The sequence below is a fragment of the Macaca fascicularis genome, chromosome 7 (assembly GCF_037993035.2).
Source record: "Macaca fascicularis isolate 582-1 chromosome 7, T2T-MFA8v1.1".
NCBI lineage: Eukaryota > Metazoa > Chordata > Mammalia > Primates > Cercopithecidae > Macaca > Macaca fascicularis.
In genome coordinates, this window is record NC_088381.1 from 120,322,981 (window position 1) to 120,346,393 (window position 23,413).

A 23,413-nucleotide genomic window follows, 5' to 3' on the forward strand; every position below is an offset into this window, starting at 1 on the left:
AATAAATAAGATTTTATTTCAGGATGCTTGAGTTCTAGCCCAGGCCCCACCATCTGCCACTTGTGGGACTTTGGGCGGATCACTGAACTCAAGAAATGCAGACTCATTGCGTACAAAATGAAGGTGGTATCAGCTAACTCAGAGCATAACAATCGAAGTAAATAATATGTGGGAAAAAGCCTTAAAAACCATACAATACTTCATAAATGTAAGCAATAAATTTTTTTAAAAGCTGAAATAACTGTTTAAAAAAAGTGCTAAAATGTTACTGAAATTTACTCCTTATACCATTAACAACTGGATTTATTTACAAGTACAAATATAACAATATTTATTAGAACTCCATTTCCTAATAAAAATAGTAACAGTGAATTATCATGTTGTAGTTTCTAAGTAGAGTTTTTAAACACGGACTAGTCCAGAATGGCTGAAAGAACTGATATGAAAGATGAAGGCACAGATGTGGGAAGTTTGAAGCCTGATATGTAACAATAAATGCTAATACACTAAACAAAATATGGCATCCTTACATCTTTCAACAAATCAACTTGACAAAATGTGATTCAAAATAAATTCCGCCAGGTTTCTTTACAGAGTCTTAATCTGAATACATTCTTCGAGAAAGTTAATTCATTAGAAATTTCACTGACTTTATGGGTGCTAGGCAGGATAGGGAAGGGATGAGAATCATAACACATTACCTATATCTGGACCTTCCATGTCATCGTCTTCATCTTCTTGTATTTCCTCAATGTGCGTATTATGTTCCACATGAGATATTATTGAATCAACATCATGTAATACCAAAAATTCCACTGGAACTCCCTAGAAATACATTAATTTTTAAAAAATGAATATAGCGAAGTATTTTGGCATAAAAATGTTTTACTTGGACCAGGTGTGGTGGCTCATACCTGTAATCCCAGCACTTTGGGAGGTCAAGGTGGGTGGATCACCTGAGGTCAGGAGTTCGAGACCAGCCTGGCCAACATGGTGAAACCTCATCTCTACTAAAAATACAAAAATTAGCCAGGCGTGGTGGCACATGCCTGTAATCCCAGCTACTTGGGAGGCTGAAACAGGAAAATCGTCTGAACCCAGGAGGAGGTTCAGTGAGGCGAGATTGTGCCACTGCACTCCAGCCTGGGTGACAGGGTAAGACTCTGAAAAAAAACAAGTTTTACTTGTTTGACACTAAAATAAAACTAAGCCTTTGAACTTCAATTCTAAAACTTAGCAAAACGTAAAAGGAAAGGTAACTCCAAAATTACTATGAAAAGAAAAGCATCCAAAGCACACCTTCTATAAAGACAATGGCTACACTGAAAAAGGTGGCAAAAAAGGTGCTGAAAGCTTCACTTGCTTCTTGTCACAACCACATTATATTGAAGTCTGTAAAACATTTCACATATAACAGCAACTTCTACCTCTTTATAAAATGGAAATATATATAATTTTACTGCAAATAGAGCAAATCAAAATTGATTATTCCAACATTCCACGGAAATATTCAAAACAATATTCATCTAAATTAATTCCACTAATAAGTTCAATTTCCTGTTTAGCTATAAACAACATTAAATTACTATGTGCTCCCAGTTATTTTAAGAATACCAAATTCTACTGAGATCAATATTACTTAATATTAAAAATATTACTTAAGATTTATTTTACTATTGCCCAAGTGTTACGCTTTTTAAAATATGAAATTTTAAGCCAAGAGATTATTTTAGCAAAGTATTCTTGACTGTAACTCTATATTGGAATAAAGCTATGAGCTCTAAGTATGTTTGTTCTTTGCTATCACATATCTTCATTTTTTAACATTATATTCAAAACAAGCAATTTTGATTTCTACAGAAATATAATAAACTTAAAAAGTAGAGGAATCAAAATTAAACTTAATTTGTTCTAAAGATTCACAGAAATTTTTGTAGTAAGAGTAAGCCTTTTAATTAAAGTATAACATTAACACAGAAAAGAACAAAAATTTTAAGTATAGAGTTTGAGGGATTTTTACAAAGTGGACATATTTGTATCACCACCACACAGATTAAGATACAGAACATCATCAGCACACCCAGTGGCCATCTTCTTGCTCTTCCTGTCATTAACATCCCCCAAAAGCAATCACTATTCTGTCTTTCATCACTGCTATGGTTTGAATTCTGTTTTATCTTGTTTATTTTTTTGAGACAGGGTCTCTCTCTCTCTGTCACCCAGGGTGGATGTGCAGTGGCACAATCACGGCTCACTGCAGTTTCAACCTCTGGGGCTCAAGTGATTCTCCCATCTCAGCCTCCTGAGTAACTGGGACTATAGGCATGCACGACCATACCCAGCCAATTTTTTGTAGAGATGGGGTCTCCCGATGTTGCCTAGGCTGGTCTTGCACTCCTGGGCTCAAGTGATCCACCTGCCTCAGCCTCCCAAAGTGCTAGATTATAGGCATGAGCCACCATGCCCAGCCCAATATTATTTTAAACAAAACGCAGGATATCTAACATAATCCTGATTTTGTTTTATTTAAAAAATACATATAAATATGTGAACATAGGATAAAAACCAGACTGACACATGATAAAAGCATCAAAATGTTAATAGCAATCTTCTTTGAATAGGAGCAATTTATAATTTACAGATTTTTCTATAATAAAATATATTACTTTAAGACCACATATATTAGCTTTCTTTAAATAAACAGATATTGTAGAACAATACATAAAACAACTAACCTTTTCTGCTCTTTTGAAGACCACATTAGCATGCTGAGGAATGTTCACTTCCAAAGAGTCCCTTTTTCAAAATGGAAATAAATGTTTTATGTTGCTAATGTGAAGACTAATAGTCACCCAGGACGTCAGTAGAAAACATAACTATATTCTTATACTAAAAATTATGAAAAAATATTACAATTTAGTGACTGAAAAATTTTACACATAAATATAGACCAGATTTTCTAGTCTCCATCTTAATCTCCATCTTCATTTATAACAAGGTTTTAAGTTCTAAGTTTTCATCAACCATAAATGAATGTACAGATTTTAGCACAGCAACTAGTTCTAACTATATTGGAATCCATTAAAGATTTGAGTTTACTTATAAGTGATTAAATTATCAAATTTTAAAACATGGAAACTATTAGTGTTTTGCTAAACATAATAAATATTTGATGTTTAAGATACCTTAACAAGAGCAGAACTCCTGCTTTTCCCAGAAGACGCCAAGCAACCCATTCTGCAGTTCTTCTATCAGCTTCATAAGTAGCCTGTTGGCTAACAATAAAAACCAGTGGCAAGCCTAGCTGGAGATGAACAGTTGAAACTTGTTGAGGATCTTCAGCAACTTCAGTCTTCATTTAAAAAAAAAAGAAAAAGAAAAAAAGTGATAATAATATTCCAACATTTGGATTCAAATTCTCCTAATTCTTATTAATAAAGTCACAACTAAAAAAAGTCTGTAAAATAATCCAACACTAACAGAAATGATCTCCTAATTTCCTGAATTTAATGCTCCCAATATACCTATATAGTTTTGTTTGTTTGTTTTTTGAGACAGAATCTTGCTCTCTCATCAGGCTGGAGTGCAATGGCACAATCACAGCGCATTGTAGCCTTAGCCTTCTGGGCTCAAACAATCCTCCCACTTCAGCCTCCCGAGTAGCTGGGACCACAGATGTACACCACCGTGCCTAGTTGTTTTTTTTTTTTTTTTTTTTTAATTTTTTGTAGAGACAAGGTCTCCCTATGTTGCCCAGGCTGGTCTTGAACTCCTGGGCTCAAGTGATCCTCCCGCCTTGGCCTTCCAAAGTGATGGGATTACAGGCATGAGCCATCATGTCTAGACCTCTATAAGTTTAGGCATTATAAAACTAATAGATTTCATAAGAAGTTAAACCAAAAATTATAATCATAAAGAATAAACATATTACAAACAAAAACAATCAATAAAACTGTGGGACTAATTGATAAATATTTCAAGGGAAACAGAACAGATAACTAAGGAATAAACTTTTTCATATAAGAATTTAACATATAATGACATATTACAAAACAATGAGGAATATCTGAGTTAAAGCAGCAAATTAAATACACACATCTAATTTCACTCCCTTCAGAACTCCCAGGAAAACTACAGCAGTGAGATTTTTAAAAGAGATAAACACACATATGTCAAGAATGGAAGAGAAGAAATGGTAGCACAATTTTAGACGTCAGAATAATAACTGACTTAGGAGATCCTACAAGGCAAAACCCTAAGTCATCAGAGGGAAAACTGCATTTTAACTACAGGATCCTAAAATTGCTCAGGAACTGTCGGTGTCAGGCATATCTGGACCTGGGAAGGAAATATTGGAAGGGAAGTGGCAGGAAGGCTCTAAAATAAGGAGGAATGTGTCAAAGCTTTTGAGAGGTAGTTAGATCCCTAGATTCCCCTCCCCAACTCTATGAGCTTGAACAACTGTCACTTCCCCACACCAGCAGAAATCTAGGAACAGCTGACAGTGTGGACACCATGCTGAAATCAGGGAGATTAAGTAACCAAATGTTGAGACGTTCGCCTCACCCCAGCTCTCTTTCCACTCAGTTCCCAGAATGCCAGCAGCCAGGCCTTTGTCCTCAATTGGAATTTGTATCCTTTTTGGGGGACTGAGTAACCCCCAAAAGCCTAAAGATACTGACATTGGGATTCGCCAAAAAGCAGGCCAGGCCCAATTACTCTATGGAGCTCTAGGCTCGGCCTTGCTCACCATTTCAGTCTGCTTACTGCCTAAGAGACGTGGACTTCTGCCACTGCTACCTGCACCTTCTCCACCTTCCACCATAGATGTCTCCCAGACGAGACTCAACCACACTCCTTGAATTCTCACACAGAGAATGTGTGAGAATCTGGAACAGTGTTGCCTGCCTCTGCCCCTCCTCCACTCTCCTCTCTTGCTGCCACCCAGCACAGCTGGCTTCAGGGCCATCTTAGCACTGCTTGGCATTCCCAGGACATTTGAACTAGGCAGGGAGATGGGGTGTCATGTGGCCAGGTGGCCAGAAGGCACTGGGAAATCCCATGGGATGGTCTGTGAAGATCAGACATGTATCAGTCATGGGGCAGAAATGTCGAATACAGCTTACAATGGTGCCACCTTCTCACCATTCCACCTTCCCAACCCTCCTCGGCCCAGTCAGCCAAAGAGGGTCAGTACTATTTTGGCCACATCTCTCAAGTCTCCCCCAACCCCAACTGCCTTGAAGTCTCTGCTCTTTGTCAGAGACTTGCAAAGACTGATGTTTTTGTTCTATTTTCTCATCATTCCATTGTGATAGTAAGAAACTAAGAAGATTAATGAAAAGGTCAGGCACAATGGCCCATGCCTGTAATCCCAGCACGCTGGGAGGCCAAGACGGAAGACCACTTGAGCTCAGGAGTTCAAGACCAGCCTGGGCTACAAAGCGTGACGCTGTCTCTATTTTTTTTAAAGAAAAAATTAAATAAAAATTTAAAAAGAAGATTAATGAAGAAATAAGATGTGAACACATCATTGTTACATATGTATACATACATATTTAAAAGTCACCAAATCCCACCAATGTTCGAATTTCCAATCAGCTTTTAGTTTCAAATTCTAAATTGTGAATAGACATCCAAGGATTAACAAACACCTGAGGAAAGCCTCCAACATGAAAGACAGAAACTAGAACACATAGAAAAATAAATAACATAGAGAAAATACAGACTATATGGGAAGAAGAAAGGTTCAGAAACCACCATAGACAACCTCAAGGAGATGGGAAGAAACCGGATCCATAAAGAAATGAAAAATAAAGTTAAATAAATCTCCCAGAAAGCACAACAGAAATAGATGGAAGACAGAGAAAAAAAGGTAATAAAATTGAAGGACTAGTTCAAGAGGTCTAATATTTAAATAATGCAAGTCACAGAAAAAGAGAAGGGAGAAAATAGAAGAAATCATCACTAAAATAAACACAAAATTTTCCCACAACTGAAGGACACGAGTTGTCAGATTGAAAGAGCCCACTGAATAACCAATAGAGTGGATAAAAGCAGATACAAAGGAAGTTCTCCCAAACTTTCTAATAATTGAACCTTTTTTTTTTTTAGATAGAGTCTCGTTCTCTCACCCAGGCTGGAGTGCAGTGACAGGGTCTCAGCTCACTGTAACCTCTGTCTCCCAGGCTCAAGCAATCCTCCCATCTCAGCCTCCACCAAGTAGCTGGGACTACAGGCATGTATCACCACGCCCAGCTAATTTTTATATATTTTGTAGAGATGGGGTTTTGCCCGGGCTGGTCTCGAACTCCTGGACTCAGTCAATCCACCCACCTTGGCCTCTCAAAGTGATTCCTATCACCAGGGCATAGGAATCTTGGGAGCTATCTTAGAAGTCTGTCTACCATAGGTAAGTATAGATATGTAGATAGATAGATATATCTATAGAGATATATATATATATAGAGAGAGAGAGAGTACTCAATAACTTGAGTTATTAAGTACTCTTAAGTTATTTCGTCTACCATAAGTAGTCCTGTTCCCTGAACTTTGTGTAGCATAGGTAGACAAAATGCTAAGATGGCCCCCAAGATTCCTACCCCCTAGTGAACAAATCTTGTATAATCCCCTCCCCTGAGTGTCAGTAGGACCAGTGGGTAGCCATTCCTTTGGTTAGGTGACATTACATAGGAGTCTGTTGTAGCACACTCAAGTAAGATTCTCCCACTGGCTTTGAAGGAGCAAGCTGCAATGTTGTGAGAGGGCCATGTGGCAAGGGCTTGAGATTAGCCTGTAGGAAATGAGAACAACCCCTGTCCAACAGCCAGCAAGAAAACAGGAACCTGGGTCTTAGAACCACAAGCAACCAATTTCTGCCAAAAACCTAGATGAGGGGAATACCCTGAAGGAGTAAAAATGACTGTTTGTTTTTCCTTGTGTATTCGGAGAACTATTAGTAATTCAGTGTTATAAAGCAAAAAGGAGGAAGAGTCAGCAAGGCTAGAAATCTGGCAAGGGGCCAGATCATTGAAAGCCACAAATATCCTGCCAAGAAAATGGGGTTTTATTGTGTAAGTAAAGTGAAGCCATTTACGAATTGCATGAAGTCATGATCACATTTTAAAATATCACTCTGTCAGCTTTCAAATGAGATTTCAGATGTAAAATTACATGCAGGAAGATGTAGGAATTAAGAATGTTTTCCCAGATGTCTGCCATCAATGAATGGAAAGTAAGATAACCAAAATAATAGAGAAAGAACCAGTGGTGGTAAAGGACAATACCTTAATGTCACATGTGTTAGTGCTTAAGGAGGGATACATCCAATTAACAGTTAGATATATGGGTGGGAGCTCCAAATAAATATGTGACCTGAAAATTCAGATTTGAGAATCCATGTAGTTAATACCACAGAAACAAATGAGATCACTTGAGGGGTGTGCTTTGAGCAACTATCACTGTGTAGCAAAGTACCCTAAAACCTGGTACCTTAAAATGTCAAGAATCATTTCTTTTGCTCAAATATGTGTAAGCTAATCTCTGCTTCATGTGGCATCAGTAGGCTATTTCTTTTTTTTTTTTTTTTTAATTTATTTATTATTATTATACTTTAAGTTGTAGGGTACATGTGCATAACGTGCAGGTTTGTTACATATGTATACTTGTGCCATGTTGCTGTGCTGCACTCATCAACTCGTCATTTACATCAGGTATAACTCCCAATGCAATCCCTCCCCCCTCCCCCCTCCCCATGATAGGCCCCGGTGGGTGATGTTCCCCTTCCTGAGTCCGAGTGATCTCATTGTTCAGTTCCCACCTATGAGTGAGAACATGCGGTGTTTGGTTTTCTGTTCTTGTGATAGTTTGCTAAGAATGATGGATTCCAGCTGCATCCAAGTCCCTACAAAGGACTCAAACTCATCCTTTTTTATGGCTGCATAGTATTCCATGGTGTATATGTGCCACATTTTCTTAATCCAATCTGTCACTGATGGACATTTGGGTTGATTCCAAGTCTTTGCTATTGTGAATAGTGCTGCAATAAACATACGTGTGCATGTGTCTTTACAGCAGCATAATTTATAATCCTTTGGGTATATACCCAGTAATGGGATGGCTGGGTCATATGGTACATCTAGTTCTAGATCCTTGAGGAATCGCCATACTGTTTTCCATAATGGTTGAACTAGCTTACAATCCCACCAACAGTGTAAAAGTGTTCCTATTTCTCCACATCCTCTCCAGCACCTGTTGTTTCCTGACTTTTTAATGATTGCCATTCTAACTGGTGTGAGATGGTATCTCATTGTGGTTTTGATTTGCATTTCTCTGATGGCCAGTGATGATGAGCATTTTTTCATGTGTCTGTTGGCTGTATGAATGTCTTCTTTTGAGAAATGTCTGTTCATGTCCTTTGCCCACTTTTTGATGGGGTTGTTTGTTTTTTTCTTGTAAATTTGTTTGAGTTCTTTGTAGGTTCTGGATATTAGCCCTTTGTCAGATGAGTAGATTGCAAAAATTTTCTCCCATTCTGTAGGATGCCTGTTCACTCTGATGGTAGTGTCTTTTGCTGTGCAGAAGCTCTTTAGTTTAATGAGATCCCATTTGTCAATTTTGGCTTTTGCTGCCGTTGCTTTTGGTGTTTTAGACATGAAATCTTTGCCCATGCCTATGTCCTGAATGGTACTACCTAGGTTTTCCTCTAGGATTTTTATGGTATTAGGTCTAACATTTAAGTCTCTAATCCATCTTGAATTAATTTTCGTATAAGGAGTAAGGAAAGGATCCAGTTTCAGCTTTCTACTTATGGCTAGCCAATTTTCCCAGCACCATTTATTAAATAGGGAATCCTTTCCCCATTTCTTGTTTCTCTCAGGTTTGTCAAAGATCAAATGGCTGTAGATGTGTGGTATTATTTCTGAGGACTCTGTTCTGTTCCATTGGTCTGTATCTCTGTTTTGGTACCAGTACCATGCTGTTTTGGTTACTGTAGCCTTGTAGTATAGTTTGAAGTCAGGTAGCGTGATGCCTCCAGCTTTGTTCTTTTGACTTAGGATTGTCTTGGAGATGCGGGCTCTTTTTTGGTTCCATATGAACTTTAAAGCAGTTTTTTCCAATTCTGTGAAGAAACTCATTGGTAGCTTGATGGGGATGGCATTGAATCTATAAATTACCTTGGGCAGTATGGCCATTTTCACGATATTGATTCTTCCTATCCATGAGCATGGTATGTTCTTCCATTTGTTTGTGTCCTCTTTTATTTCACTGAGCAGTGGTTTGTAGTTCTCCTTGAAGAGGTCCTTTACATCCCTTGTAAGTTGGATTCCTAGGTATTTTATTCTCTTTGAAGCAATTGTGAATGGAAGTTCATTCCTGATTTGGCTCTCTGTTTGTCTGTTACTGGTGTATAAGAATGCTTGTGATTTTTGCACATTAATTTTGTATCCTGAGACTTTGCTGAAGTTGCTTATCAGCTTAAGGAGATTTTGGGCTGAGACAATGGGAGTAGGCTATTTCAACTGGAGGGAAGATTCTACTTTACAGATGGCTCATACACATGGCTAACAAGCTGTTGCTGACTATCAGGAGCTCAGCCAGGGCTGTGGTCTAAGGGCCTTGATTCTCCTCTTCGTGGGCTTCTCCTCAGGCTGCTTAGTCTAACAACAAGATGGGGGTTTTCAAGAATGAGCAAATAAAGAGAGCAAGGCAGAAGCACATGACATTTTGTGAAATATAGCCATTAATGATATATGAAGTCATATATCATCACCTTAGCCTCATTCTGTTGGTCAAGGCAGTTACAAAAGCCCAACCAGGTTCAGGTAGAGGAGTCACAGACTCCACCATTCCACAGGCACAGGGATAGGGTGACATGATAAGGGGAGCTTATGGGATGGGAGGTACTGTTGGACTTCATGAGTCTTGGAGAAAGGAGGGAACCTATTCTGCATGTGGGAGGGATTACTGCAGCCGTAGTCTGCCCCCTGGCTACAACAACTCATATCCCTTCCATGTATAAAATACACACCTCTCTCCAAGCCTCCTAAAGCCTCATCCCATCAAGCTTTGATTGAGATCTGTGCAAAATGTAATACATCATCTACATTTAGTTCCAGGTACAGGTAAGTCCTTTGCATACAGCTCCTGGAAAACTATTCCTCTCAATCTGAAGACCTGTGAACTAAAGAGACAGATCAGCTGGGCACGGTGGCTCACGCCTGTAATCCCAGCACTTTGGGAGGCCAAGGTGGGCAGATTACGAGGTCAGGAGATCAAGACCATCCTGGCTAACATGGTGAAACCCCGTCTCTACTGAAAATACAAAAAAATTAGCTGGGCGTGGTAGCAGGCACCTGTAGTCCCAGCTACTCAGGAGGCTGAGGCAGGAGAATGGCGTGAATGAACCCAGGAGGCAGAGCCTGCAGTGAGCCAAGATTGCGCTGCTGCACTCCAGCCTAGGTGACAGAGAGAAACTCTGTCTCCAAAAAAAAAAAAGAGACAGATCATTTTCCTCAATACATACACAACAGACAATGATGGGACAGGCATAGTATAACCACTATATACACTCCTAGTTGAAGCAGGGAAAAATGGAGGCACACGATAGTCACTGGTCTATAACAACTCTGAGGTTTGTTCAGGCATATGTTGCCAGTTCCTTGACTAGGGCTCAGTCCTGTTCCCTGAACTTGAGACTCTTGGTTACAAAGTCTGGGCCTTGGTCTGCCCTCCAACTTGTCATTTTTAAAAAACAAAACAAAAAAAAAAACAAAAAAAAGGAGCCTGTGATTGCAGCTGAGTAGATTTCTTAGCCTTTTCCTGCCCCTAAAAATTTGGAGGTATAAAGTACATATATCATTTTGTGCTATTTCTGTGTCTTACCATACAAGTTGGTATAATTCTTTTAAAATCTTGTGAGTTTCCTAATTATGAATTTTTTTTTTTGAGACAGAGTCTCACTCTGTTGCCCGGCTGCAGTACAGTGGCACGATTACAGCTCACTACAGCCTTGACTTCCCCAGGTTCAGGGGATCCTTCCACCACCTCAGCCTCCCAAGTAGCTGGGAATACAGGTGCACATCATCATACCCAGCTAATTTTTTATGTTTTTGTAGAGATGGGGTCTTCCTATTTTGCTCAGGCTGGTCTCAAACTCCTGGCCTCAAGTGATCCACTCACCTCAGCCTCCCAAAGTGCTGGGATTATAGGCGGGAGCCACTGCACCCGGCCTAACTATGAAGTTATAATCCATTCCATTTGACAAAAAACAAAATCACAAACATCCTTGATAGGCAGAGAAAGTCACAGGGTAGAAGTATAAAAATTATAACTAAATAAAATATGTAATATAAATAGAAATTAGTGTTAGATATAAAAGTGACAGAAACACTCCTGCATTGGGGTGCAACTACCAATATTTTTCTACAATTCATGTATTACTATCAAATAACTAAAATTACTTAAAAATTAACTTTCAAAAATGATATAATAAACAGGATTATAGAAGACTATTATGAACAATTATATGCCAATAAATTTGATAACTTACAAGAAATAAATTCTTAGAAACATATAACCTACCAAGACTGAATCATTAAGAAACAGAAAATCTGAACAGATCTAGAACTAGTAAGAAAATTAAATCAGTAATCAAAAACCTCCCAAAAAAGAAAAGTCCAGGACCAGATGCCTTCACTGGAAAATCCAACTAAACATTTAAAGAATTAATGCCAATCCTTCTTAACTTCTTCCAAAAATTTGAAGAGGTGAGAATATTTCCAAACTCATTTTATGAGGCCAGCATTACCCTAATACTAAAGTCAAAGATACTTCTAGAAAAGGAAACTACAGAGCAGTATGAGCAATATCCCTAATGAACATTAAGGCAAAAATCCTCATCAAAAACTACCAAACTGGGCCAGGAGCGGTGGCTCATGCCTGTAATCCCAGCACTTTGGGAGGCTGAGGCTGGTGGATTGCCTGAGCTCAGGAGTTCAAGACCAGCTGGGCAACACGGTGAAACCCCATCTCTACTAAAATACAAATAGTTAGCCAGGGCATGGCAGCGTGTGCCTGTAATCCCAGCTACTCAGGAGGCTAAGACAGGAGAATAACTTGAACCCGGGAGGCAGAGGTTGCAGTGAGCCGAGATTGCACCACTGCACTCCAGCCTACGTGACAGAGCAAGACTCTGTCTCAAAATAAGAAAAAAAAAAAAAAACTACCAAACTGAAGTCAGCAGCACATTAAAAGGATCACTCATCATGAGCAAGTGGGATTTATGCTTGCAATGCCAGGATGGTTTGACATACAGAAACTAATCAATGTAATACTGTATACCAAATTGACAGAACAAAGGACAAAAATCACATGGTCATTTCAATTGATGCAGGAAAAGCATTTGAAAATATTCAACACCATTTCATGATAAAAACTCTCAAAAAACTAGGAATAGAAAGAAATTACTTCAAGATATTAAAGACCATAAATGAAAAGCCCAGCCAATATCATATTCAACGGTAAAAAAAACTGAGAACTTTCCCTCTAAGACCATGAACAAGTCAAGGATACCCACTCTTGACACTTTTATTCAATGTAGAACTAAAAGTCCTAGCCACAGCAACTAGGTAAGGAAAACAAATAAATGCGTCAAAATTGGAAAAGAAGAAGTAAAATTATCTCTGTTCACAGGTAACAGGATCTTATATGTGGGAAACCCTAAAGATCACACACACACACACACACACACTCTCACGCACACGCCAGAAAACCATGAGAACCATTTTGCAGGATAGAAAATCAGCACACAAAAATCAGTTGCATTTCTATACACTAATAATGAACAATCCAAAAAGAAAATTAAGAAAATAATCCCATTTACAATAGCATTGAAAAAGAATAAAATACTTTGGAATAAATTTTCAAAAGGAGGCAAAATACCTTTATACTGAAAACTACAAAACATTGCTGAAAGAAAATTTAAAAGACATAAATAAATGGAAAGACATTGTGTGTTCATAGATTAGAAGACTTAATAATATTATTAAAATGTCTATACTACCCAAAGCAATCTACAGATTCAATGCAATCCCTATTAAACTCCCAACAGTACTTTTTGCAGAAATAGAAAAAAAAATCCTAACAGTCATATGGAATCTCAAGGGATTTCAAATAGCCCAGACAATCTTGAGACGGAAGTACAATGCTAGAGGCCTCACACTTTCTGATTTCAAAATATATTACAAAGCTACAGTAATCAAAATAGCCTAGTACTGGCATAAAAACAGACACATAGACCAATGGAACAAAACAGAGAGCCCAGAAATAAACCTCGTGTATATGGTCAAATGATCTTTGACAAGGATGTCAAAATCACTCAGTAAAGAAAGGACAGTCTCTCTTCAATAGACGGTGTTGGGAAAACTGGGTATCCACATGCAAAAGAATGAAAATGGACCTTTATCTTACACCATATACAAAAATTAACTCATAATGGATTAAATACTTAAATAAGACCTGAAAGTAAAACTCCTAAAAGAAAACATAGGGGGAAAAGTTTTATGACATTGAAATAGGCAACGATTTCTTGGATATGACAACAAAAGCACAAACCACAAAAGCAAAAATAGACAAACTAAAACTTCTAACAGAGTAAAAAGACAACTGAAAGAATGAGAGAAAAGGTCTGCAAACCATATATGAGATAAAGAGTTAATATACAGAACACTTAGAGAACTCCCGCAATTCAACAACAAAACAAATAACTCAATTTTTTAAATGGGCAAAAGACTTGAATAGGCATTTTTCCAAAGAAGATATACAAATGGCCAAGCATATGAAATAATGCTCAACATCACTAATCATCAGGAAAATAAAACTCGAAACTACAATGAGGTATCATCTCATACCCTTTAGAATGGCCACTATCAAAAAAAAAAAAGAAAAGAAAGAAGAAAAGAATGACAAATGTTGGTGAAGATATGAAGAACTGAACCCTTGTGCACTGTTGGTGAGATTGTAAAACGGTACAGACACTATGAAAACAGTACAGTCATCCCTGGGTATCCATAAGGAATCAGTTTCTGTATGCCCCTTAAATACCAAAACCTACAAATGTTCAAGTCCTTTATATAAACTGTCATAGTATTTGCATGTAACCTACACACTCTATCCTGTATATCTTAAAATCATCTCTAGATTATTTATAACATCAAATACAATGTAAATGCTATGTAAATAGTTGTTATACCATAATTTAATTTTGAATTATTTTATTGTTTTATTTTTATTTTGTATTGGGTTTTAATTATTTTTTTATGTGCAGTTAGTTTAATCCAAGGATGCAGAATCCACAGATACAGAGGGCTGAGTATATGGAGGTTCTTCAAAAATTAAAAATGAAACTACCATTTGATGTAGCAATCCCACTTATGGGTATATTTCCAAAAGAATGAGAAACAAGATCTCAGAGAACACCCATGTCCACTGCAGCATTACTTACCGTAGCCAAGAGGTGGAAACAACCTAAATGTCTATCAATGGATGAATGGATAAATAAAATGTGATATATACATCCAATGGAATATTATTCAGCCTTAAAAAAGAATAAAATCCTAACATACACTACAACATGGATGAACCGTGAGGACATTATTCTAAGTCAAATAAGCCAACTGCAAAAACAAATATGGCATAACTCAGTGTATATGTGGTATCTAAAGTAATCAAACTCATACAAATGGAAAGTAGACTGGTGGTGTCAAGGACTGGGGTCAGGTAGAGGGGAGATGTGAAGTTGTGTGTTCAATGAGTATAGAGTTTCAGTCATGCAATATTAAAAAGTTCCAGAGATCTGCTGTACAACAATGTACATCAGCTAATACTGTATTACACACTTTAACACTGTTATGAGGGTAATCTTATATGGTTTTTACAACAATGAAAAAAAGGCTCTAAAACAACCATGTTAGGAAACACTATGCTGTACAATATTGCACACTGCCACACAAGTTTTCTAGAAATACGAGCTAAATGAATAAATCATAACAGCATCTTTCTAATTTCCTACATAAAAGAGTAGGTTTAATTTAATCCAAGTGTCTTGAATCTGTCTGAGACAGACAGCTAGATGAACAAACAAAAATAACGTAAAAATTTCAGAAATTATTAAAAATGTATACACTTACCGATCTTTTAACATTTTATCAGATATTTACACTTGAGAATTCTTCTTGGAATTCAGATAAAAGCTTTCTTCTATCTACAAATATAAGCTGAATCTATCATGGAGAAAATCATCAGCATTATAAAATGTCCTTGGTATTTGCCAACAGGACAATAATTGAACCATTTTCCCATCTGTGCTCACTGTTGGGAACCTTAATAATACATCTAAAACAACTCCGTATCTGGCAGAATCTTACTTAACCTATTTAAGATTGAAATTCACTTAAAAATTCTATGCTCAAGATTTATTTTCAGTTTGACATGATCAAAATGACACACCTCCCATCATGAATATAAGACATAGTTGTGTTATATATCTACAATTAGGTGTCCAAGTACCCTGGTTTACCTAAAAGAAAAAAAAGCAATAAACACACACACAAAAGCAATCTGCATCTATTTTCATATGCTTAGAAGTGAACTAATAATACATATAATTGCAATGATCAGACACAATGCAGTTTACAAAAAAGCCTGAATCCTACTTTCCATTTTTATTAGTTTATAAAAAGACTTTGTAAACATACCAAATTATTTCAGATCCTGAACCCAGAAACCCAGGCTAATTTGCAAAGCATCTTACTAAACACACAAAACCCAACCATGATTAAACCCTAAGGGCTTGTATATAGAATAATGTCTAAGATAAGGGAGGGGGGAGGTAGGGAAATGAGCTTCAGTGGTACTATGAGAGAATAAGAATAAAGCAAGAAACATGAATTCAAAGTCAACTATGAAGTCAGCTACTATACTAACAAGAACCTGTAAGAAGTCAACAAATTTAGGTATGAACTTTCGGGACCTCTCTATCTCATTCCAGTTAACTATACCATCAAAGGATATAACCCAGTTAGAACAAATTTTGGTCTAAGAGGTGTTTCCTATAAAAGGGTTTGGCATTACTCAGTTTTTTTAACCTCAAATGTATTATTTAAGAACAAAAAACAACCTCAAACACTGATATGGTCAAATGTTTAAAGTACTAAAACATAAAAGTGACCAAACCAGCTGAGGATTCTAACATCTTCCTAATTCCGCTGGGGTAAGACCTTAGCCACCCTCCAATAGTCTCAAGGAATCTTTCGAGGCTTTGTCTCCTTCTCTGTACTCTGCATTCATTTTCTCTGTTCTGGTCTATGAAAGTCCACGAATCTGTGCTTCTAGGCCTCACTCTGCCAGGTATTTCTAGGCTGACATCAAGGTTTGAATTCTCAGCTTAGCTTTCCAATTAGGCACTGATCTTCAGTTCAGCCTTTCACATCTTTCTTGGCTTCATGCTACTGGTCATTCCTACCTATTTCAGTGTCTACCAGGGCTTCTGGAGCCTCTGCCTGAATCTTATATCCCAGTTCCCTAGTTGTCTAGGAAAAAAAAGTTCAAACAAATAAAACGCTTATGTTATTCTGTGAAAGTGTTGAAGCAAACCCTACTTCAGACTTTGACAATTTAATATTCCTTTTAGGTGAACAGCAGTTAGAACAGGGTCACCTGCATGGCACAATTCTAGGTAGTACCATTCACATTGTATTTTATAAAATGTGTATTTCAAGGGACTGTTGTTCCTACAGAATGCAATATAAATGATGCCCTAAATTTTTTGCCATGTTATACTTTCAGGTAAAACCACACTTAATTTAAGTCAATAAAAAGTTTCCAAAGTTTTGGTTTTTTAATTTCAAAAGTAATGCTACATAATTCCTAGTAAGCATCATAAAGTGAAATAAGATCAGAGAATCTTCCTCCTTATTATCTATCTACAAAAACAAAAAACAGTTTTGAAATACAGCCAAAAAAAAAAAAAATTCATGAGCAGAAACTTTAGGAAAGGGCACAACTTCAAGCCAGAACGTTGTAGCAAAATAAAAACAGATTTTTAGTAAAGCTAGGTATGAGTCCTAATCTTACCCCCAATGCTGAAAGACAAAATCCTGAGAATTCATAATAATACTCCACTAGTCCAAGAGAAGGAAGTGAACCTGGAGGGAAATAGTGAAGAACCATACAGTGAACTGTCCTTTCTCTTTATGTCTGCTCTATGCTAGGATGGAAGCTTAAAAGACAGACAGACCTTTAAATCGCTTTCTTAAAAAAAAAAAAAAAAAGCTTGTAGTCAAAATCCAACCACAGAAAAAAGTCACTTAAAGAACTAAGGAATGGCCAGGCATGGTGGCTCATGCATGTAATCCCAGCACTTTGGGAAGTCGAGGCGGGCAGATCACAAGGTCAGGAGATCAAGACCATCCTGGCTAACATGGTAAAACCCCGTCTCTACTAAAAAATACAAAAAAAAATTAGCCAGGTGTGGTGGCGAGTGCCTGTAGTCCCAGCTACTCCGGAGGCTGAGGCAGGAGAATGGTGTGAACCCAGGAGGTGGAGCTTGAAGTGAGCCAAGATCGCGCCACTGTACTCTAGCCTGGGCAACAGAGTGAGACTCCGTCTCAAAAAAATAAGAACTAAGGAATAAAGCCCATAAAACTGTGGTGGCGAGCTCTGAATCTATTTAAGTGCAGAAGCAATGCTTTTTAGGAAGAGGGTATTATGGTTACAAAACAGAATACACTATCTGGTCTATATAAATATCATAGACCTTGATAATGTTCAAAGAACAAAACAAACACAAATCAGAAGGGCAAGGGAGCTGAGATGGAAATAAACATATGAGGCTAATTTTCTCATCTTTCACAGGTAGGAAAAAGTCAATACTATCTAAAATGGAAACAAAGTTTTAAAATATAATGATTTCAATTTCTTAATGTCTTTCATAACCATTTTAAACACTTGAGACAATATTCCTTAAAGAGCCCTCTACTGATGAAAAACACTTATCAAAAGTTCCATAATCCCTCTAGTTTCACATCAATTTCATTTTCTTCTATTGAACTCAAGATTAGACATCTTACTATAAAGTAGTACACACGATATGACATGTCCATTAATCCATTAATTCCCCTATCTCTATGCATCCATATGGGTGCAAAGATGACAGGTGTGGGGGTCATCTAAAGTTAACTTCTGAGTGAAGGGATTAAGTGACTTCTTAAAACTTTTCCTTCATACTTGGCTGTAATGTTTGGATTACCTATAATACACATGCATCATTTTTATATTTTAAAAAAGACATACTGAATAAGATCTACTGAAGATTTTACATATGCTCAGCACAACCCTTCAACTTTTCAGAGAGAACAGTTTGCTGATCACCATCACCTAGTGTCTCTACAACATTCTTTCAGGCTAATGGTAAGGAAACTGGAGCACCAGAAATCCTAGGTTCTAATATCTACCAATTTTTAAAATAGTGATCAAAGCATTCATAAAAGAGGTCTTGGCCAGGCGCGGTGGTTCACACCTGTAATCCCAGCACTTTGGGAGGCTGAGGCGGGTAGATCACAAGGTCAGGAGATCAAGACCATCGTGGCTAACAAGGTGAAACCCCATCTCTACTAAAAACACAAAAAATTAGCCGGGTGTGGCAACATGTGGCTGTAGTCCCAGCTACTCAGGAGGCTGAGGCAAGAGGATGGCGTGAACCTGGGAGGCCGAGCTTGCAGTGAACCAAGATTGTGCCACTGCACTCCAGCCTGGGCAACAGAGTGAGACTCTGTCTCAAAAAAAAAAAAAAAAAAAAAGAGGTCTTTTCTTAACCATGATGTGTGGTCTTTGTGATCTGCGAGTGCTCACCAACACCCAGAGTTCATTATTACTACCACAGAATATTTTCACTTACACAATGCTCTATTTGGGTTTCAATGCAATAATATATGAAAGTATTAAAATGTCATTTAATGGATAGTCTATTTTCTATTCTGCCTTTAATAAGGAATTATTCCTAAATCCCTCAAAATGAGAAAAAGAAAGGAAAAGATATAACTGTCATTCATCTAGTAAAACATGCATCTGTAAATCAAAACTTAATAAATTTTATGTATGTTAAAATAAGATACATACCTTTTGCAATTATACAGGCAGTAGAAAGCAAATAAAAATATAAAATAAGACACATACCAACAGAGGTGCTTTCATTGTCTTAATAAACAGGTGAATGTTCAGTGTAGTCAACGGCTGTTCCATTAGTGTTCTTCTACATTGCTGGGTCAAGTCTAAGACTAGTTTACAATGAAAAAAGTAGAGATGTGCATATTCCACATCCTCAGAGCTATAAATTAAAAATTAATTAACTTAATGAGGTTCAATATGTGATCCTTCTATCATCCAAAAAGATGTAACAATAAATTTTGTCTTAAGTCTCATGCTTTTGAATTATTATTTTAGTAAAAGTCTGAAAGAGTATAAAATTAAATGAACTTGGCAAAAAAGAAGATATAGGATATTAAAGAAAATTAACCTTAATATCTGAACAAACCATGTGAGTTGTATAAACAGTTTTTTTTCTGAACTCTTTAATATGGTAGTTTCTAAATTATAATAGGTTACAGGCAAGACTATAATCTTTCTTCCATAAAAGGCTGTCACCTTGCGGACAATGAGATTATCTTCAAATATAGTTGCTTTTCTAGAGCTATGCTAAATGGAGCTTTGTAACGCAAATTTTCTAAATTTAATTTAAACCCGAAGCTGTTTTGAATAAACTTCAGCCAAAACAGTTTAAAATAGAAACCATGTGACAGTTTGTGGGAGTTTGTGAGTTTGTATCTGAAATATTACAAAACTCAGCAAATATGGCTTATAATTTGAGCTTTGGCATTCCCTTCAGTATGAGAATTCAAAGATAAACTTATAGTGGAGATAAGGTTTGCCAAAATTAAAATAGCATTTTAGAAATATCCATATGGCATTAGTAGGGTTTGGCAAAATACTACAAAAATTTATTTTTAAAATGCTATTTTAATTCTTGAGACATATTTAAACTGAGCTGACAAGGTTCACTGATGTCAAATTTAATTGCAAAGTAATTTCTAATCAATTCAATGATTAAAGAAATAGTCACTCAAAGATTTACTTAATCCCTACTATGGGTGAGGCCCTGTGCTAAACACAACAGATAAAGGTAAATAAGACAATTACATCCTTGAAGGAGAGACAGTTAGTCAAACAATTAAAATGTAGTTTGTAAGTGCTATAATATGCAAAAATACTACAAGGAACAAGGAAATATTTCTTTCTGCTTCAAACCAGGAAGGAGAAGGAAGGGGAAGAAAAGGGAGATTATTGCAGAGCTTAAAAAACAAAAAGGGAGAGAATGACCCCTCCAATAAGATAGGACAAATGAGCATTTCAAACAAAACCTAAGATGCAATGAAAGCATATAACTTGTTGAGGAGATTCCTGAATAGTCACATACTGCTGAAAGGAAAGTGTTGAGTGCAGGAGGTCCTAGTTAAGGCTGGACTCTGTATCACAGCCTCTGAAACAACAGAATAATGTTGGAAAATTATTTTATCAGGGATCATTTGCTTGCAGATAATGGAAAACAAAAACAGTGAAACTTATTTGAAGTTTATAAGAGAATCTCACAGAATGTAAGGAAAATTCAAATAATTGGATGAGAGAAAAGTTAGAGAATAAATGTAGAGACCTGAACAGGAAGAGTTCAGGGACCTTCGTTTGCCATTAACATTTTTCAGCTCTCAATTCAATCTGGGAAGACATCTTTCTGTTTTACTTACAAGAGGGCAAAACATTCCTGTGAGCAGAACAGCTACCCTGCTGTACAATCCAGCTTTTCCATGTCCAATTCGAAGTTCCTGGGAGAGAGGATCTCTCATCTCTCTCATTTGCTCAAGTAAGCCAATGGATTTGCTGGCCCTAGGTCAGGTGCCCACCTCTGATTTAATGGATTGTAACATTTATGGGGCATGGGTAATATCCTTCTTGGCCCACAGATTTTTTAGGAAGGGAATACAGGGAAGTAGCAGAAAGTACTGGAGCCTATGGCATGCTCTCTCTTTTACTATCTATCATAAATGCTTTTAACAAATAATTTCAAACACACTCAGATCCAATATGATACAGCAAGTAATATACTAGTCTTAACTGATGTTATAACGCCAGAAGCTAGAATAGTGTCTACACCACATAGAAAGCATTCAATAAATATTTGGTGAATGAAAGAATTAACAAGTGAAAGAAAGAATGTATTCACCTCACTCCTGGTGAGGAGATAATCCAAATAGCCAACTACTTTATCCAGAAGTCATATCACAGCACCACTATATTCAGAATCTATAGTCTCTCCCTGTCACCTCAGGTCCAGGGATGACTCATCACCATCTTGTTACCCATGAAGAAATGATAATCCAAACTTCCCCAATATATCATATACTCAAAGCAAATGAAAAACAGGATAAGAAGATAACTGTGCATTTTTAAATTCCCATTTAAAAAACAGGAAAAGCAAAAAAACTTACACAACAATACCATGCCTTAGTCTTAGATCAGAATATATATACATATTCTGTGTGTATATATATACACTATATATATATACGTGTATATATATGTACATATATACACACACATATACTATATATATATGTATAGTATAACTTAACAGGATGTGTAAGGTAAATAATAGGACCTATATCTTGCCAATAAATAACCACCTCTTTATGTTTTAATAACACTATTATTTGCAATTATTCATTAACTAAAAAATATAGAGGCTGGTAACATGAGAGAATACAAACAACTAACCCCCAGAGAAATGGTGGGGCTAGCATGCAATCACTGTGGTATGGAGAATAACAAGGCTTCCCCTATTCCAGGATGGGAAATCAGCAGTACAGACAAACAGTGAGCATGCATCCATTTTATTTAACTCATTAATGAGAGAACCAGCAGAATGAGACAGGTCAATAAGGAGAGACTAATGGAAAAAGGAATGCTGGTCAATGTCATACAGAGCAATAAAAATATAACTTCTCTTTGTAGAAACTTTCTTCTCTCCCTACTCCCCTTCCCTCAAAAGTCATTTCACCTTATCAGTTTGCTATGCACTAGCCTCTAAATGTAGAGCTATAAAACATCTGGGCTTTAAACATTTGTGTGTGGCATATCATATAGCTGCTGTTTCCTGAGAGGTCAGCAGGAGGGCTCATTAAAAACTCTTGGATGGCATTAAAAGGTCATACAATCACCATTTTGCCCTGTTTTGGATTAATTTTCCTGAAGAGCATTTTGAAGTCAAACAAAAAAGAAAGAAAACTTTAACCCTAGGTTGCCCAGCCAAAAAGTGTGGAAAATAGGCTTCTACCTAAAATTGTAAACTAGACAAGAAAAATAAACATTCAAACGTTCTGTTCAAAAACTGTACCTAAATACATTTAAGATTATTATGACAAAGTAACTTACAAAAGTCTCACAAAGAATTTCTGAAGCTTCATTTTGAAAGCTGTTATTTTACCCCCCCATCTGATCACCACAGGAGATCCATTCCTAAGATATCCCACTTGGCCACTCACATCTCGTAGCTTATCCACACTGCCTTCGTTACCTTAGTCTAACATCATTTCTGTATATTTTAAGACTGTATTACAGCAGATGATAGTAATAAAGAGGATTTCAGGTTTCATTTATATTTTCACATCTGCTATGATTCCTTTATCTAAGCCCATGCTGTGGGAGTATAATGGAAATGCTAAGTAATGTGAAATAAGTGAACAAGAAAAAAAAAAACCTTTAAATTTTGACATATGCTTTTTATACATACCCAAGACTTTCCAAAAGGGAAATTTCTGTGGTTAAGACAAATTGGTATGTAGTCCCATACACAAAAGCAGCTTCCATGACTGCTCTGTGCTCTGAAGAAGAGATAAAGGGAGTTGGAAGACACGAAAAATTAGTTTGTGTGACTCTATGTAAACTTCTATTCTGAATATTATCCTACCCTCCTTTATGTTCTACTATATTTAAAGAAAAATCCTTCACAGGGATACTAGTTGGGAAAATGCAGGCAGTTAAAAGAAGTTATAAAAAGTCTATTCTATTCAAGGTAAGAGAAGAATTCAGAGGGAGTAGAAAATGAGTTTTACTTGAGAATATAATATACAACAAACTTGTGGTGGTTTCTTTCTAGTAGTAGGAAAGAGAATATGAACGCACCATACAATTTTCATGTTCGGTTTTATTTGTGTATGTGTCTGTGTATATTATTTCTGGGTTAGTTTTTTAAATCAAACTTACACTGAAAGAAAACAATAATTTTACAAGGCATATTAAGAAAAAT

The 23,413-nt window shown here is 36.8% G+C and overlaps 1 protein-coding gene across 30 annotated transcripts in view; it reads right to left on the bottom strand.

Moving 5' to 3' along the window:
- The window catches only part of TXNDC16 (thioredoxin domain containing 16), a 115,716-nt gene that overhangs the window by 60,457 nt on the left and 31,846 nt on the right, over nt 1–23,413 (bottom strand). For 19 of the 30 annotated variants that reach the window (XR_012415792.1, XR_012415795.1, XR_012415798.1 and 16 more), the window contains 5 exons: nt 22,898–22,988; nt 19,234–19,384; nt 3,186–3,352; nt 2,736–2,796; nt 702–825 (listed from right to left, as the gene is read on the bottom strand). Coding sequence is in view for 20 of the 30 variants with exons in the window: in XM_005561262.4 (XP_005561319.3) it covers nt 702–825; nt 2,736–2,796; nt 3,186–3,352; nt 19,234–19,384; nt 22,898–22,988 (594 nt within the window). In the remaining 10 variants the exon portion in view is untranslated. Of the gene's footprint in view, nt 1–701; nt 826–2,735; nt 2,797–3,185; nt 3,353–15,188; nt 15,282–19,233; nt 19,385–22,897; nt 22,989–23,413 lie in introns of those variants that run through there. The other 11 variants (XM_073997404.1, XM_073997402.1, XM_073997406.1 and 8 more) reach the window with 6 other exon arrangements.